This window comes from Ptychodera flava, chromosome 6, assembly GCF_041260155.1.
Source record: "Ptychodera flava strain L36383 chromosome 6, AS_Pfla_20210202, whole genome shotgun sequence".
Classification (NCBI taxonomy): domain Eukaryota; kingdom Metazoa; phylum Hemichordata; class Enteropneusta; family Ptychoderidae; genus Ptychodera; species Ptychodera flava.
In genome coordinates this window covers 24,379,906-24,399,407 of record NC_091933.1, presented here as the reverse complement: position 1 = coordinate 24,399,407, position 19,502 = coordinate 24,379,906, and the positions used below count along the sequence as shown (strand labels likewise).

The following is a 19,502-nucleotide window of genomic DNA, read 5'->3' as shown; positions in this document are numbered from 1 at the left end:
AAATCAAAGCCCCCTTGTAAAGCCAGGCGGCATTGTAGCACATTTGCTTTACTTCGATCATGGAGGTAGGAAAGCCCCTCCCTACCTCCTTGCTGCGATATACGTGCCTTTACTTGGGCAAAGGCCAACTTTTCGGCAAGCAATAAGGCATCTTTGCTTGCTTGTTTAAAAAAGAAAGTGCAATTTTAGTTGTCATGGAAATATGGAACGATGCATGCATGTAGTTTAATGGACAGTATTACGGGGTGTGTAACTAATCGTGTTTTAACATCGCATAGGAATGCACTGACTCTCCTTTACATATGGATGATAAAACTTATCGCTGAAATGCGCGATTTGTATATTTTGGGTGGCACAAATTTTGAATGGTTGTCTAAAGGCAACATTATGTATAGAACTGTATATTATGGGTCATCTCGTGGTCACGGTTAAATTGGTAACTACAGTCTGTCAATCAGTACCAAAGACTAAACAAACCCATGCGGAGTTTGTCGGGGACATCGCTTTTGAATTGAACCTTATCTGCAAGCTAGCTGGTCACACTTCACACTGTCACTTAACCAAGCAACGCTTTGGTCGATATGTGAACACTTTCGGACCCTCGTCTTCAAACATATAAAACTTGCGTGTTGTTGCGCGACAGAGATCTTAATGCACAGATAGTTTGGTTATAAAATATCAGAAACAGCGTCAGAATCCAAAATGTGCCGTACTATCTGACCTAAAAAAGTGAAGCATGATCGACCGCTGATTAGAACAATCATCTTATCATATATGTAGTTCTAAAATTGAGAAGATGAACTATGCACAGAGAGGCATGTGTGTGTATGTATTGATATATATTCGGGAGTCACGTGAACCGAATATCCATGCATGCAGTGACTGACACGGAAAGGCAACGTTGTTTTGACTTTCAGGGCCTTGGCGTTTTCAAATACCTGACGAAACGGTAATTTTGAAGTCGTGATATCATTTTGACATTATGTACACGATTCCCCTTCTTGTTTTCGTGTCGACCATTTTGACCTAGATTCACAAAGGATAGTTTCGGAAAATATGTTTGCTGAGTGTAAAATGCGACATCGTGAAAGATATTTGACATCATGCCACGTTAGACGACGTGTGCTAGGGAGTTCACTTGATAAGTATTACATGTAAATAGGTTGTACTTTAAAGGTTAGTTTATATGTAAGAAAGGGGACTCACATTGTGTTAAAATGTTGACCTGGTTGGTTTAAGGATTTGTTGGAACGCCTTACACGCTGCGCGCACAGTCCCCACAGAGGCTGCGATTCCGTGTTTCGATGTAAATAAACACACGTAAACGAATCAACTCTTGCAAATATTCTCCTCGTAATACTTCAATACTAGTGAACATGTCGCTAATCACCATGGACACAATTTTCATAAACTCGTCCCATTCCAAGAGTACAGAATGCACTGACAAATATCAACAACTGTTACACGCTGACTTCTCATGAGTTATACGTACAACTGTAAAACCTCTATTGAAGTTACTGGAAACTGCGTGGAAACAAACTGAGCTAGAAGAGATCTCCTAATCTGAAAGAAACGATGATTTAAAAGGGAGGGATGCAATTTTGGCGAAAACACAAGGAGAGTGATGATAAATGGGGCCCAGACCATTGTAAACGACGAAAGCTTGAAGCTGGTTACTTTGTGGATTCATTAGACAGTGGTTCTCCACTCGTCTGTCTATGGTGCTTTCTCTAAGAAGACGTAAAACTACCCATAATGAACGATTGCGACTGTTTATTTTATTTCAATTGAACAAGTAACAGCGAACAAATTCGTCTTAATTTAACCAACAGATCAAGTATTTTATGAAACTTTTAGTTTTGTCACGGTTTGGGTTACATCTTTCGCGATCAGCTTCCTTACACTGTATGTTGCTGAAGCGATCTCTATCTCTGATGACAAAATATCATCATCGTATGGATATATAATACGCCTGTATAAAAGATATTGATAATAATATGATAATAACAAAAACAATCACAGAATCCGCGTGGCCGGGGTCGGCATCGTCTAAACGAAATAAGCAAGCATTGGCAATTATGTGTAAATTGGAGGCGATTTACACGATTTGAATGTTTTAGCATTTCGCGCGTTGTTGAAGTTTCATAAAATCCTGTGTGTAAAATTCTTTCATGAGCCTTTTTAAAGCCCAAATATTTTTCGTCCATACGCTTCTTCCTTTCCCGTAATTATGGAACGAAAAAAGTCGGTAGAAATGAAATAAATCTGAGATTTCAGATACAATGAGTCTGTTGCTGCGGACAGTAGGCAATACGTCTGTGAACACGTGACTTTGCGGGAAACAATGTCACGTGCTTCCATAATATACACGTTCATATCGATAACTGTGCGTTTACCGTATTGATATGAACATGTCGTGGGGAAAAGTATGAAATTCGGGGGATAAATATCCCCGCCCGTTTTGAACGGCCTGTGAGTTTTCCGAGGTCAGGAAACTTTTCACAGTAGTTGATCTTTGGGTACTTGTTCTTAGTTACGACCTGACATGACCGATGATGATGCAATCACGCCGACAGCAAAGTAACTTTTGTAACTTTTTTACTGACAATATTGTACATGTACTTACTGATACACGCTTCTGAGATGAGAATTACGGCCCAGTCCGGCGGTAAACAATCTCCGTAGAACGGAACTATGACATATATCGCAAAGGTCTGTGATATAATAGCTACGTTGCCCGGTGCCACGATGAGAAAGTTGATCCAGAGCATCAGGAAGGCAAGGAAAGGCCCGAAGGCCACGTTCAAGTAGGTGTACTCGCCTCCGGATTTTGTTATGGCGCATCCCAACTCTGCATAACAAAGCCCGCCAAGAAATGCAGCCAAACCGCACAGTGCCCATACTATAAGAGCCGTACCGACGGATCCACTGTACTCTAAAACACCTTTAGGCGAGATGAAGATCCCCGAACCAATAATTGATCCGACGATGACAGAAATAGCAGTCACTAAGTTAATGCTCTTCTTCATCGCGACTCCCTCTCCACTGGTCTGGTCTGAGGGTTTTGCGATACTGTCATCGATATGATTTGCGACGCAATCTTCCTGGTTTTGTCTGTATCGGATCTCATAGTCGGACTCCATCGTCATTGCCGGATTGTCGGTCATAGTTAGTGTTTTTACCGGCTAAAAGTTGTGATGACTGAACTGAATGTCTTCTCTAAGAATGCCTGAGTTTATCGACCAATATTAGCAGGCTCCCATTCAATACTTTTACTAAATACCGATAGATATAGCTGTCGTCGGTAGACGGCACCGGTGGTTCTGGCGAGCAAAGGCTATCGCGTGTGTACCGTTGTGACTGCAGAGGACTTATGAACACATGCCAAAAAAGAGACAAATATTAAATAGAATTGTCTCTTTGATAATTTAATATTTAACTGGTGTTATTGATTGATCGACACACTGTTGCGTGTGACTTCCTCATGAATGTGTGTTGGTTTGACCGTTGAAATTGTTGATTACAAAATGCAATGAATACTATACAACATTAACCTGTGTAATGATTGTTATGATTGGACCTATAATGGCCCTGTTTTAATAAATAAGACTGAGGGAAAGGTCTTTACAAAAAAGAACTGAATGGGGAAGAGCTTGCCTTTAGCGAGGGAGTGTATTTCATAAATGACATAAATTTTAGAACCTCAATATCAGCATTGAGACCTACATGCATCTTTAATTTGTACTTCGAACACATATTCACACTCATGCTCAGCACTCCCTGGCCGCATGGCTGAGGGATAGCTTGTCCGTACAAGTCGGGGTCGACTGTGTGCTTGGTGAATGAAGTATGTATAAATATTGATAGCTTGATGTGATCTAATTCCGTTAGACTATGCACTGGACGTGTCGATTTATTTTGAGTGACATGAATTCTTATCAAGAGCGTTTTGGTGATTTCATCATGCAATATTTCACCGAATTCTACATGGGGTCAATCAAATGTTCTTCAAACGCTGGAGCATTGAGATGATATTAATCTCTCATTTTAAGTGCCCAGGCAATGGATAAATCAGCCATACAATAGACGTGTCTAAAACAAACTGAATCGAACTGTTGGCTTGAGTCACCACGTGCAAAATCTTGGTTGCATTCAGTTCATGAATAATTTATGAGAGTAACCATCATCTGGCTGGTGCAATCGCTGACCCGTGTACCCAACCGTCAATGTAAACATGTACTGTTTATTTGCCATAGATAAATAACATCTATTATCATGATGGGTATAAAGTTGACATAGAAAAAGATAAACCACATAAAAAATTACATTACCAATTTGAACAGATAAATATACTGTAATACGAAAATTGAATCTTGTGCGAATAAAATATAAACCTTTCTTTGTTTCTGATATTGACAGGCAAAAAAAAATAATCAAGATTTTTTGAACGTACCATGTGCATGCCCACCCCTGAACACAAAGCTACTATGATGGGTCAAGGCTATGGATACAATCTAAACACGGAAAAACAATTTCTTTTTGGAGTTTTTGGCCAGCGTGTCTCCAGATTTAACGGTTCATCCGTATGCATGGGTGATACATGGGCATATTTTAAACAGTCGTTGTAAATATTTACTCCAGTAGTCATCGACCCAGTGACCAGGTATTAAACTTGGCATGAGTCATTGATCGAAGTTCCCTTGTCCCTAACCAGGCGGTGCTACTAGGAGTAGCAAAGCCCTGTTTATTTTACACAAGGTTTGTTTTGAGTCACGACAACGACTTCAGGCGATATTCTAACAAATTAGTGTTTTCAATGCATCTCTGCGTCGCTGTGCGACTGAAAAATCATCCGTTCCGGTGAAATCGTGCGGGATTTTATTTTTCTGTGTAGTTGCTGCAAGCTACATGTAAGAGGTAATGTGCTTTTGGAAAAGTAGGATAGACTTGGATGATGCAACATCAAAGGTCACGACGTTCTTCAGTTAGCACTAACTTTAGCACAGCTCGCGTTGTACATTTGTGAAGGCATTAATTACTCGACGATAAATATGACAATAATCGCCGTTTACAACTCTCATATTTTGTCGACATATCGAGAGTTCGAGCGGTGATGGCCAAGTTATACTGACGTGAATATGTAGTGTGAAATGGACATGACCTTTCGAATGGCGGTGTCACCTCTTCTCCGGTGCCAATAATAGTACTGAGTGGAGATGAATGAGACATATATGCGTGTATCAACATGAGAGTTCTACAATCAACACGCCTAGTGATGACAGTATGTCCTACCAACTCATCCCTCTAGCGTCACTCATGCTATGTCATGCGCCCTCAATTTGGAAGACCTAAAGCCCTTGAAGTTCCATTTGTCAATATGACTGACATGGGGAATTCATGGGCCGAGCAAAAACCACTTACTGCGGACGCTCTCCATGGCTCATTATTGCATAAGGTATGTAAAATTGGCAGTCGCGATTTATGACAGAATTCGGTTTTGTTTTGATGTTCGCTGAACAAAGTCAGAGAATCAGAATAACATTTTCATATACAAAGTTGATACATGGATGTAATTGACGCACTTAATATCTTACAGGTAGCTGCGGTCAAACAGTACAGGAAAATGAAAAAGACGATTTTTTTGTGGAATATGACCAATTTTGAATGTACTAGGTTAACAGCAGACAAAGAGGTACTGCGAAGGCTACTGAAACAACTTAAACATGAAAAGTCATTTTAGTAGATATTACATTGCTATTAAAATTCTGAAATCTTATGAGAACAAATCCCGCAAATGCAAATAACGCCTTAAAATGAACAACGTGAACTCAGGTTTTTTGCTGACATTTCTGAGGTGTAAGGCGGTGACGCCACAGCCCTCAAATGTATTTATTTACAATGTATTTATTATTTATTTATTTATTTATTTTTATTTATTTATTTTTATTTTATGTATTTAAATGTATGTATTTGGCTAAGTAATTGATTGGTTGGCAGATTGATGGGTTTGTTTTACCACCGATGCAAGAAGTCGACACAATTCATTCTATCACTACAAACGAGGTCGCCTGTATGGACCTAAAGCAATCTGACAAAAAACTTGTTAGAACTTAACTTGCAAACCTATTCTGGAAAGTCGAACATAGGTAATTTCTTCGATAACCGAATAAATCCGAAAGGAATCCTAACCATAAGATTTGGTGAACGTTATGTTTCCGTGATATGCATGTACAGTCGATAACACCTGTCAGGGCTATGGCGTTGGACATTGTCGCCCACACAATAAATGAATTATAGTTCGACAAGCCATAATTAAACACTAAACAGAAGACAATGTACACGAGGTAATTACGTAAACTATGATGTCACTTTGAATTGATGAACATGCCTAGGTCACGAGAGGCATCTGGCCCCCGGGATCTGGCCAGAAGTCCTCTTGTGTGCGATACGCCTAATTAATTGAAGCCAGAGAGCGCAATAACAAATCCGGTCTAGGATCAACCGCAAGGGTTCAAAGGCCGAAAGGCAATTGCTTCAGAGATGAACAATCGATGTAAGGGTAGCAGTAAACAATGGCGTATTAAAGTTGAACTAATGAGGGCACCGGTTATCTATCCTTTATACAATTGATCAATTTTTGTACTTGCAGGGTCACCTTTGGCGAGAATGGAACACTGAAAATTAATGTGTCGTCAGACAGAATGATCCTCTCGAAGACAATGAACTACAGTAAATTGCATAGCGCGTCATCTTTTCTTCTTCTCGTCGCCACAGTATTCTCGACAACTGTCTTGATATTAACTTACTAAAACTAATGGGTTTTGTTGCAGTGGCAACTTCCATAATCAGCTACAACAGACCATGTAATGTCTCTCTTATCACGTCACAGATAGTGTCGTGTAATGATAACCTCCTGTCATACGATTCTGTGAACGATGTACTCGTAAAATAAACCACGAGGATCAGCATAACGCTCTGATTGGTCAGCAGGGCGATTGCCCGAAGCGGCCGAAAAGAGGGGTGACTTTTGTTTTTATATTTCGACGTGCTGGTTTTTCCAAGCCTAACAAAGCTGCGCATGGCGGCGTTATCTCCTATTAACGATACCGAGAAACTGCAGCTGTTATGTAGATTTGTTTTATTTGCAATCTTGTGAAATAAATAAATTTATCTTTTTCAAAAAAAGTAAAGAAACTGCAGCCACATAAAGATCTCCATGTCTGCAATATCAATAGGTTTGTATTTTAATGTCTCTACTCCGCCTTTCTCTGATCAGTGAAGTATCTCGGCCAGCTGTACCTTTTCAAAATCGCCACATGTCTGATACACATGTGTAGCAAATGACTGGAACATGCCGCAGATAATAAAAATAGTAAAAGAACTGAAAAATCTCAAATGAATATGCCACTCAGCATTACAATCAACAAATAGTAAAAAAAATAAAAAGTAAACAAAAAACCAGGAAAACCAGTTCTTCGGTCAATTTTAACGTCACCGTGTGAGAAAGAACAAAATGAAGAAATGATTATTTGAATCGAAATTCCATGAGAGCAAAGCACAGAAAAATTGCTTCCTTTATTAAATTGACTGCAAGAAACCAATTTATCTGATTCGACGTGAATTTGAAAAGAAGCAGTCTTCTAGCAAATGCACAGGTCATAGTGAAAAAGATTAATAATTTAGTACAGTCCCACGAAGTTGATGCTTGTGGTGGTTGTTGGTTGTGCTTGTGCTTGTGGTGGTGGTGGTGGTGGTGGTGATGATGATGATGATGATGATGATGATGATGATGATGATGATGATGATGATGATCTGAACGGAAGTAGAGATAGCGACAGGTGTCAGTCACGCATTATGTAACCCGTACGTCGGACGGATAGACACCGGAGGATGATTTTCACCGGATAGTTGATAAGATGAGCAAACGATTGCAAGCGCACAGGCGATGGACATCACGTGAGGACCACATGACGATGTCTGAAGACAATATGGATTGTTGAAAGCAATGACAGAGGCCTTATCTGAATCTCTGCAGGTAAGCACCACAGGATGATGGCTGGAGACGATAAGATATCAAGAACGGTTGGAAGCAGTGACTAAGGCCTTTTGCTTTTCTGATTGCCCACAGTCTGCTTTTGGTTCATCGGTAAGATGTCCGACCAGATCGAAGGAAAGGAATATAACATGAACACGAAAGGTCTCATTTATAAATAGGCTGGAAGGTTACTAAGAAAACTGATCGTCTACGATGGTGAAATTTACTAAGTACTTTTGACTGTAAATACTATTAGGCGCCTACATGCAAAAACATGGTTTACGCTATGTTTTACACTATATTTAAAATGTATTCAAAACGCTTTGTCAGCTTTCTAGGTTAGGAAATGAAATGGAAAGATTTCTCTCTTTACAAAGGAACCTGCAAAATATGCTCATTTGCCAGTTTTTTTAAAGTGTTATGATCAAGACATCATTTTGCATCAAACGAGCCACCTATTTCTTCACATACCCGAAGTCATTTTTGAATGAACAGTTCTGAGATCTACGTTGAAAAGAAAGGAGACATCGTATTTCTCTACGATGTGTCTCAAACAGTCAGATGGAGTCGCCGAATTTTCTTCTTTTATTTCTTACCTGCTCACTGCCACTAAAACATACAATGCGAAAAACGTCAATATGGTCAAAGAGCGGTTTCAATATGTGCACCTTTGCTGAGGAGAAATTCGCCTTGCTAGAAATGTTACTTTGTTTATTGCAGTTAGAAGATCCATCCTTTTTCCTATTTTACCCGTAATTATAGTTTCAGTTTTTAACTGTGTTTTCGTCGCATTTAAGACTGTTGTGTGCAACGCACTGAGACGTTCATGGAGTGCGCTTCTTAAGAATTCATTAATATTATTAATACATGTATTTATATAAATCGGAAAGGAGGCGGTAAATACTTCGCCGTATGAATTATTGTAAAATTATGTTCACTATTGCATTAGAATGAATGATGGTCTGTGAAAGTACTCACCGATACAAGCCTCGCAGACAAGAGTGATGGCTAGCTGGGGTGGCTCACAGTCTCCTGTTACAGGCACTACGATGTAAGTGGCAAATGTCTGCGCGATTATGGCAATTCCTGCGGGGTGACGATCGTAAATTTGACCCAAAGTACAGAAAAGGCAAGGAAAGGCCCGAAAGCTTCGTTCAGGTAGGTGTATTCGCCTCCAGACTTGTGAATGGCGCAACCTAACTCGACGTAGCAAAGTCCGCCCATAAACGCAACCACTCCGCTCAGTGCCCATATTATAAGAGCCACACCGACAGAGCCGCTGTATTCCAGTACCCCCTTTGGCGAAATAAATATTCCCGACCCTATGATAGACCCGATTGTCAGCGAAATCCCTTCTAACAATGATATAGGTTGTTTCAGGCCGACGTGACCACTCATCTCAGAGTTCGTACACTCTGATTCAGTTTTAACCGGTGATCCGGCGTTATTGCGTTGTCGCAATTGTCTATTCTTTGGTTTCTTCATCAGTTCAACGAGTGCAACGCAAAGACGTTAAAGTATATCCCTTGAATCTCCTGTCTCCGAGCAAACGTAGCCTGAAGGGTGGGTCGGTTGACAGTGATTCGTTCTCAACTGAACATATTGTTACGATATTCAACGATGACAAGCAAATTTTGCGATTACAAATAGACTATCGCAAATTGTCTACAAATGGAAACCCTAGATTACGCGGCATTTAGATTAAGGGACAGACCATTAGATCAGAGGAGGGTTTACTTATCAAAAAAGACGAAGCGAAGCGAAAATGCATAAAATTCACTGATCAGGCAGAAATATGAGGATAATCTGTACAGGTTTATCAATATTTGTGAAAAGAATATATAGCTGTACTTTGTCTTCACGGACCAATGAATACGATGAACTTTATTTTGTTTAACTAAGAAAATAAAAGAAATTGATAGTTTGAGTCTGAATGTGTAAGTCATGTATTCCATGATCATATCATTTTATGAGCATTTTTACTGCATAGTATCATGACTTAGGAGTCTAATACCAGATTGCTTTTATTAATCTGAATAACTTTCTTGTCTCCGTCAGAAATATTGACATAACTTTTCATGCTAAATGGTGGACTTGTCTGCCATCGGGATTTATGAACAATGAACTTCAACCTTTTTGGGAGAGAAAAAAGTTACCCATTGTAAAGTATGGCCATGTATGCCCCGCTCAGCCAGAAAGAATCCCCATAATTGAAATACAGCCATCCAATTCACCTTTATTTAGATTGACTTGCATTGACCTAAACTTCGAAAAAGCGAAAAACAACTGCAAGTTGAACATTTTCCAAGGGATATTTGAAAAGTTTGACAACTTTCTACCACGAAGATTCTCACTCCCAATCCTCACTCCCACTTATCCGAACACTCCCTCAAACTAAATATAAAGTTCCGAAACAGAACAACTCCAGGATCAAAGATTTGTTTGATTATCATAGATTATATAGGCAACATCGCATCTTCGCTTGCCAAGGTCTCTTGTCGCCCGTCGGGCAGCCGGTAGTTAGTGTGAAGTAACGGACCCGTGCGATCGGACAATTAGACTTGGTTCAAGTCTGTGATTTGTGAATGTTTGAGTGGGGTAAACGTGATGATATGTTCTATTTAAATGTGAAACGTGTGAGTGAGGTGAACGCGATGAGTGGGGTGAACGCACATACCAAAAACTAATAAGTACTTGCCATTTGCAAACTGAATCTATGTACCAGATTTGATTTTTATCTGACAAGCCGTTTTTGAGATATCGAGCGCACAGACAGATGGGCAGACAGGCAGACACACGGACATCGCTGCGACATCAGCCCAAGTGTGTGAACACGTGAGCTAAAAACCCGTGCGAGAGACCGTAACAGATTACGGCCATCTGGAGGTTTTTCCGGAATCCGGTGGAAACTAACTTACGACTGCGAAGACTCAAAGGTAACGCATTCAATCGCTAGGAAATCCTGGCCTGGGCTGCCAAATTCCAAATAGGTTTGTATGAGAAAGGAGAGACACATGAGAAACTACTGCAAATGATTTTATTTTTAGAAATTCACCGACTTGAACGAAGTCTAGCGGACGATAGCAACATCACAGCTTCTTATCAGTATCTGTGTGTGTAAATTACGTGTTTCAGTGTTGTCATGCATCGTTGCACTTCGTTGCTTCTCTGCTAGGTTCGAACCCAGTGAAACCACCATATTTGAGACAGAGTGTTTGGAATTAAAACAAGCGACGCCGTTTTCTCCGACCACGGTTTTACCTGTTTTTGCCGTAAGCAGAACATACGTACGGATATAAATTGCCCTAAATTTCAAAATTGGGGGAAAACTGCGAGACGGAACTATTTGGCAGATTTTTTTTTCCATTTAACCATCATGTCCCTGCTAAAATCTAGTAGTCAATCTCTTAGTTTCAGATAAGATTTGTCATTTGACGTCAACTATCAAGACCAGGCAGTCTACTGACGCAAGTTGTTAACCCCAAATGGCCGTAATCTGTTACGGTCTCTCAGCGTTTGTATTGAGACGCACGAGTTTTTAGCTCACGTGTTCACACACTTGGGCTGATGTCGCAGCGGTGTCTGTGTGTCTGCCTGTCTGCCTGTCTGTCCATCAGTCTGTGCGCTCGACATCTCAAAAACGGCTAGTCAGATAAGAATCAAATCTGGTACATAGATTCGGGTAGCAAATGGCAAGTACTTATTAGTTTTTGGTGTGTGCGGCTTGCTTACTTTTTGCTCATGTGCATAATCAATGATTTTAGAAAAAAAAGGGCTATACCTTGAGAACGACTGCACACAATTTGATGAGATTTTCTACAAATGTTGATTACACCAAGATATATCAGCAGTGGGAACCATTAAGGGGTGACATGAAAGATTGTTGCTAATTTGCATATTTAATGAACTTTCTTTATCGGGGATATATACATGTATCTGAATTGACTTGATCAAAATTGACCGACTTGGTATGTATATTGAAGATACTATGATTAAAAACTATTGAAAGTCATTAAGCATTTTAACTTCAGCCAATTCATAATTTACATATTTCATGAACATTCCTAATTAGGGACATATATCTAAATTGACTGGACCAAAGTTGATGAAATTAAAATTACTATGATACAACATTCTTAAAAGTCAATAAGCATTTTTACTTCAGGCACTTCATAATTTGCATATTTAATGAACTTTCTTAATTAGGGATATATATCTGAATTAACTTGATTGCAGTTGTTGAAATTTGCTATGTACATCAAAGATACTATGATATAACATTATTGAAAGTCATACGACATTTTTACCTAAGCTAATTCCTAATTTGCATATTAAATGAATTTTCCTAAGCAGGGATATATCTCAATTGACGAAATCAAAATTGATGAAACTTGCTATGAATATTAAAGACACTATAGGCCTAATACAATATTATTGACATTCCTTAAGCATTTCCTCTTCAGCCAATTCCTAATTTGCATATTTAACGAACTTCGCTAATTAGTGATATAAACCTGGATAAACTGGACCAAAGTTGATGAATTTTGTCATGTACATTGAAGATACTATGATACAACATTATTGAAAGTCTGTAAGCATTTTAACTTCAGCCAATTCTTATTTGCATACTTAATGAACTTTGCTAATTAGGGATATATATCTGAATTGACTTGACCAAAGTTGACAAAACTTGATTGAAGATACTATGATACAACATTATTGACAATCATTATGCATTTTTACTTCAGCCAATTCCCAAATTAAGCAATTTGCATTTTCAATGATCTTTTCTAATTACGGATGTATACTGGGATTTACTTAATCAAAGTTGGCAAAACATGCTATGGACATTGATGAATATACCTGGTTAAAACAATATTGAAAGTCACTTCACATTTTCATGTCAGCTAATTTATAATTTGCATATCTAATGAGCTTTCACAGTTTGGCATATATGGCTTAAAGGACTGGGCCAAAGGTAATTGCACTTGCTATATAAATAGGTGATACAATGACAGCAGCTTAAGAAATTTAATATTTTTATTTCAGCTAATTCCATATTTGCATACTTCATGACCATTTAGAATTAATCTGCGATAAACATTGTTCATTATGTTGATCATAATACTTTCAATGAAGTTGCAAACATGTGGCACAGGTTCATATTTACACATAACTGCAATATATAATGAAACACGAGAGCATTTTCAGTTCATATCTGGTTGTCTTTGTTACATAATAATATAAATTACGATGAGATCACAAAGTCTTTTTGAAAGACAAAATTACCCTCCCCCCGCCCTGCAATCTTGTAAATGAAAGCTGGATTTTTGCAGTCTGTACACGTGATACCCCTAAAAGCCAGCTTTAAGTTATACTTTGAACGAGTAATTTTGTCAATGTTGTAGATATGATATTATCTTGTGTAAGTAAAGATCACGCCATAGGATTCGACTTGATCCTGTGACGACTTGACCCTTGACGAGGTTTTTTAGAGCACGCCCTCAACGCTGCGGCGAATATAAAACTCCGCGGTGCACAATCTAATGTGATGTGACTTGACCAGAAAAATGTTACTTTACCCTAGTGAAATATGGATTGTAAATAGATTTTCTGGATGCATTGGATCGAAACATCATAGGGACCGAGTAAGATTCAAAATTAAAACAGAATGACATGCTAAGCTTATAGTTTCTGCTATAGCTAATGTGCAGCATCTCCGAAGCTGTTATCCAAGTGGTTGGCTGAATCTTACCGTTACCATTAAATTATACACAATAGACTCCCTAAGATGCGGTGAATAGTGAGAATTGACCAATCAGATATAACCTTCCGAGCCAGCTGCACGTTATTTTGGTTGTAACCTTTTCACTCTTTTAACGTTCGGCTTCGTTACCGAAAAGGTAATGAATTTTCGCAGGTCGCAAAACGAATAATACATATGTAACTAAATACATTAATACATAAAGTATATTGTTTACTTTATTTATTTCATTTATTTCTAACCGTTCATCACCTAAATATATGTTGGTATGTGTATTGATATCCTGTGGCTGTATGTCCATCAAATGCATGCACCTAGAATTCAATTAAGTACGGCTCGAGTTCCAGTGGTGTAGTATGAGTCAGAGTGTTGGACTGTCTGGCCACTCCCTTTGGCGCTGGAGGCGCACTTTTTTCATCGCCGAATTCAGCATCTGAGGGAGCGTTCAGTTTGTAAGGCGGGGGTGGGGTGGAGAGGGGGAAGCCGAGAAATCCTGAAAGCGTCATTTTAAATTTGAAAACTGCAAAGAGAAAAGGTTTTCTTCCACACTGCAAAATTGACTTTCAAAAATACCCTAAGTCAAAACATTTGTTTCAGCGTGAAAATATTCAAAGAAATGGCGCTGATTCTCCGATTTTATCATTCTCTGAACTCATTTCACCGAAGTTTGAATTCCAGTATTACCAGTATCATTGGTATCATTAACGCCTCGCCTTAACAAATTTGAGTGTTCTGTCATAGATTGTACCAGCAGAATGGAAATGACAGGTTCTTGGCACGCTTTGCTTCAAATAGGGCAAACCACGATGGAGGATAGACGCTACAAAATCTTTGTATTTGTTTGAAACTCTACTGTTCCCTGTTGCATGGCTGTGCTGTTGATAACTAACCCTTATTGAATAAATAGATCTATAAAACTTATTTTGGAATGCATACATACATATCCATCCATCCATCCATCCATCCATACATACATACATACATACATAAAATGTGTCTTTGCTTTCTATATTCTATTGCTTTTCATACAAAAAATATATACCACATATTTCGTGCTCGTCAAGTGCAGTATTAATACTAGAAAAATATAACTATTTTCTAGTATTGATACTGCACTTGACGAGCACGAAATATATGTGGTATATATTTTTTGTATTGCAACTCTTTTAAATATTGGGCCTACATGAAATAAATGTGAAATATATTTCAGCTTGTATAATGATGCAACAGCCGCAGTACCCCTCTCTACCTAACTACTAGGGAGCTGGATACTTGTATGTCGCTGCAATATCGCGTTCTTGAGCAAGGATCTGCCTTACCAAGGAGTAGTCGCGGTGGTCCAATAGACCTACATAATTGGTCATGTTTCAGCTCCCCTGCATGACCTTACATTCCGGTATCTTTGATAGTTGGCTAAGTTGGAGAATTGTCGAAGGACATTTTATTTCGACGGGGAAAAAGAATTTCTGATAAAATTTTTAGTTTTGCAAGAGTGAGTCGTGGTGGCAATTCAGTGCAAATGCTATTAAATAAAGTTGGAAAAGAAAAGGAAAGACCGGGAAATAAAAGAAACAAAGAGAAGAATTTTGATCCACTTTTAGTGGAGAACATAAAAAGTGACAGATCAGAGACAAAGATACACCCGATGAAGAGGATGAAGATGGTGATGGTATCGTGTACAATGAAATTGGAAGCGATACAAATGACAAGGAAGGTTATGAACCTTGCTATACACGGCATACTGTATGTACAATATCTGAAAGAAGAGCAGGTTGCAAGGTCTTGTAAAAAAACTCGTTGCCGTTATTTTTACTGTCAACTCAAAAAGTATGTGTGCCATACTGTTTGCCATTTTGTATCGTGGAAAACTGAAGTCTGACTTATGAGGTAGAATGGGCCACGAGGACAGATATTCGAACACTCTAATGCACACAATTACTGCCTTAGTAGGCTCATTCGTGGAATAAATACAGTCTTTAACGTCTTACTTATGAAAATCGACAGGATGACGGTCATTTTGAATTTCAGATATCGGTAAATGTTATGTAATTTAATTCTCTGGTACCAAAATTTGCACGGTAATCCCCGATTTGATTTTGAAAGAGATGGTTGAAAGCTTTATTGAGAAAAGTTTCAGCAATTGTCGAAGTCTTTCACTTTCGAGGTGCACAATACTGTGATGCCAAGATAAATACTACTTATTTCAACACATCTGCAAATGAAACGGAACACACACATCTACAAAGTTTTCATAATTTACTCAGCAATGTGGCGGGAGGGGGTGATTGAACTCTTATCATCGTGACTTCCGAGGGAGTCAGCATTTTTTATTTGGTAGGAGGGGTTATTACTTTTAAAAAATGATGTTTTCACCACACCCGTATGGTTCAAAAACGTCTTTTCATATGCAGCCGGTAATCTGTAATGCTCTCTCTCTCTCTCTCACTCTCTCTCTCTCTCTCTCTCTCTCTCTCTCTCTCTCTCTCTCTCTCATTCTATCTTATGTGAGCACGATTATATGTATAAATCCTGACGTTTTCCTGGTATATTTTATTCCTAAAACTACGAAAAGCTTGTACATTTTAAACCTACACCTCGGCTTTTACTGTCTTCGATCATGCATGGATACCTGATTCTTGGTCAGTGAACTGTTTCGAAACAATATATTGATAGTGATCTTCTCCTGCCATTATGGAATATCATGATCTCATAATTTTGATCCCCGAGAGTGTAGAGCCTGATAAGATCGTGTGTATTCTTGATTAGAAAGATTAAAAATCAAGACATTATATTGCAGACTTTTGTTTGGTCTACGTTAAATACCACTGGCTCGGACTGTGTCGTAACTTCATATCACAATCATGATAGGCTGTATAGTCTGTGGGCCGAACCCTGAAAAGGGCTCTAGAAGTTGACTTTTTGAAAGAGGAAATTTGAGCAAGTCGTCATGTGCTGAAAATGATACCTTAAAACATACTTGTATAGAAAATAGTAGGAATTACGCTTTGATCAAGGACACTTGGAAAAAAGCTCCGAGGATATGTGTTTGGATCGACTTTTTCCGTAACAGGTGATTGCATTGATCGCCTAGCGTTATCGACAATTTTTGTACATACATAAAAAACTTACTGTTCGACTAAGCACGTTATCATCAAACTCATAATCATTATTGCGGTGCTTGGCTTTGTGTGTAACCCTAAGCATTCAACAGCTTTACGTCTCGCAACGGTCACACGGATAATTGTTCTCATCGAGATAAGCTCGTACTTCATAATGGCTGTCGACTTTACGATCATGAGGTGACTTTTGATACCTTTGCGATAAACTGTACAACCATGGACAATAGAGGGGAACCTTTGTTGTCGAGATTGCGTCATAATCAGAAATGTTAACAATGCAAAGATTGTTCCCCTGAGCGGGGGTGGTTATTGGCAAGTGTGTGTTCCTGAAGGTTGCTATGTGTGGGGAGGGGGGTTGACACGCGTACTCTGTTTATATATATATAAAATGTTGTTATTGTGTTAGGGTTTTTTGACATGTCCCATGCATTTTGATGCATATCAGCAAATATCACTTGTCGTCTGCGCAAAGTTTTGATGAGTTAACTTTAAAGGGACAAAGTCGGCCCATCTTTTACATGCATCACATCGAATTTAATTTTAGTTTAGATTAGTGTCAAACATAACAATGCACTTGATAAGAATAGACGATGTGTTGACAAGCCAAACATGGATGTTTCCGCAGGTTTGGAAGAAGTAGTTGTTGCATTTTTCATACAAACACAAATAAAAATAAGCGAAAAAATCATAAGAAGTTGCGGCTATATTGTACTCAGCATGTTTGACACTTTTACAAGATGTTGTTTAACCCCAGTCAAAGATAAACGTTCCTTGGTTCTTACACGGGACTATAGCCATCATCGATCAAATATGTTGACTTTGATATACCGTAGAATATTTTAGATTTAAACTGAGTGTCCTTTGTCTCGCAAGTAAGAAGATGGTCTTCTGCTGTTATTGTATTTCATGTGACATTTATCGAGCAAAAAACCCAAAAAAACGGCTGTCATTTCTCGACACAGCGTAACTGTTTATTTACTATACAGCATGTTATAGATGTTCGGAGTTCAACTCAAGGGACCGAAAACGCATCGATACTTGTTCCTTGACTTCAAGGAATTATATATTATCATGGTAGGTATATACAGAATTGTTAAGTTCAAGCTTGCGACGGGTAGTATCCGAAGACAAAGGGTGCTTTACTCCTTAAGACTCATGTAATATATTTTACTTGTATTATCAAATGTTGACAGTCAGTTGTTTCGCTCAAGAAACAAAATTATTACATGTAAAGATACATAGGTATACTATATGCATATACAGATTGATAGATCTGAGATGCTTCATCGACTTTGATATGTGAAGATACAGGACACGGAAAACAAAGACGGCAATGAAAGTACATTTTTACCGTGTTTCTAGGCACTTTCTGATTCAGGCTGCAGGGACAGACTGGCAAGACAAGAAATATACAAATCAAACCCTCTCAGCCTTGGCTTACCTGAAAGATTCATCTATAGATTTCACCCTGATGACATTCCCTGACCCGGAATCCACTTCAGAAAAGAATAGCAACAGTCAGATTACAATGTAAATATACATATACTTACTGATGCAAGCCTCTCCTATGAGTATAACGGCCCATATTGGCGGAGTACAGTCTCCATAGAAAGGAACGACCAGGTACACAGCAAAGGTCTGCGCGATGATGGCCACACTGCCCGGTGCCACGATGAGAAAGTTGATCCAGAGCATCAGGAAGGCAAGGAAAGGCCCGAAGGCTTCGTTCAAGTAGGTGTACTCGCCTCCGGACTTAGGTATGGCACATCCTAACTCGGCGTAACAAAGCCCGCCAAGAAAAGCTACCAAACCACTTAGTCCCCACACTATCAGAGCCGTACCGACAGAGCCGCTGTATTCTAGAACTCCTTTAGGCGAGATGAAGATTCCAGATCCGATGATAGAGCCGACGATGATGGCAATTGCCTCTGGAAGGGATATAGACTGTTTCATGGCGACGGCGTCTGATTTCTCAGACACTTGTTGATCCCCGACATGGTTCGCGCCGGTCCCATTCCTTTGTCGCAGCTCTTTCCCATCGGTTTGATCCATTGTTTCGGTTTGAGACATGGTTTAGAAATTCCCACTCCGCTACCCTGTCAGAACAAATACCCGTCACGACAGAAACCTGTAATACACTATAAAACAGACATAAGATGTCCAATGGGATCCATTCCACGAGAAATCTTAACGTTGTTGTAAGCCACAGGTTTGTCACAAAGCTTGTTCCACCGCGCCATGTGATGTTCACTGAGGATCTCGAACAGTCCTCTTAGACTTTGAACTGTTATCTGTCGTTTAACGATTACAGATGAACATCATGCATATATTGACAAACCGTCAATCGGACCAGGCTTGCAGCGTCCACGCCCAGACGTTGCCCGTAACAGAGCAAATACGAAGTGATTATCACGGTGAGGGACTCTTCCTTGGTAATTTGCGGGGGGGGGGGGGGGAGTCGGCAGATGATTTATCGGAGGCATAGATTTTTCTTTGAAAAATATATATCACTAAACCCTCAAGGGTATCAAATCAGATAATTGTCAGCGAAGGAGAAAAAGAATTGAAGGGTTCTTGAGGCACC

The 19,502-nt window shown here is 39.2% G+C and overlaps 1 protein-coding gene across 3 annotated transcripts in view; it reads right to left on the bottom strand.

The window, feature by feature from the left end:
• Positions 1–19,204, bottom strand: part of LOC139135269 (Y+L amino acid transporter 2-like) — a 69,630-nt gene extending 50,426 nt beyond the window's left edge. Inside the window, exon 1 of one of the 3 annotated variants that reach the window (XM_070702574.1) lies at positions 18,469–19,204. In XM_070702574.1, the coding sequence (XP_070558675.1) occupies positions 18,469–18,988 (520 nt within the window). In that variant the 5' untranslated portion in view covers positions 18,989–19,204. Of the gene's footprint in view, positions 1–2,626; positions 3,390–18,468 lie in introns of those variants that run through there. The other 2 variants (XM_070702572.1, XM_070702573.1) reach the window with 2 other exon arrangements.
• Positions 19,205–19,502: the final 298 nt, after the last annotated feature.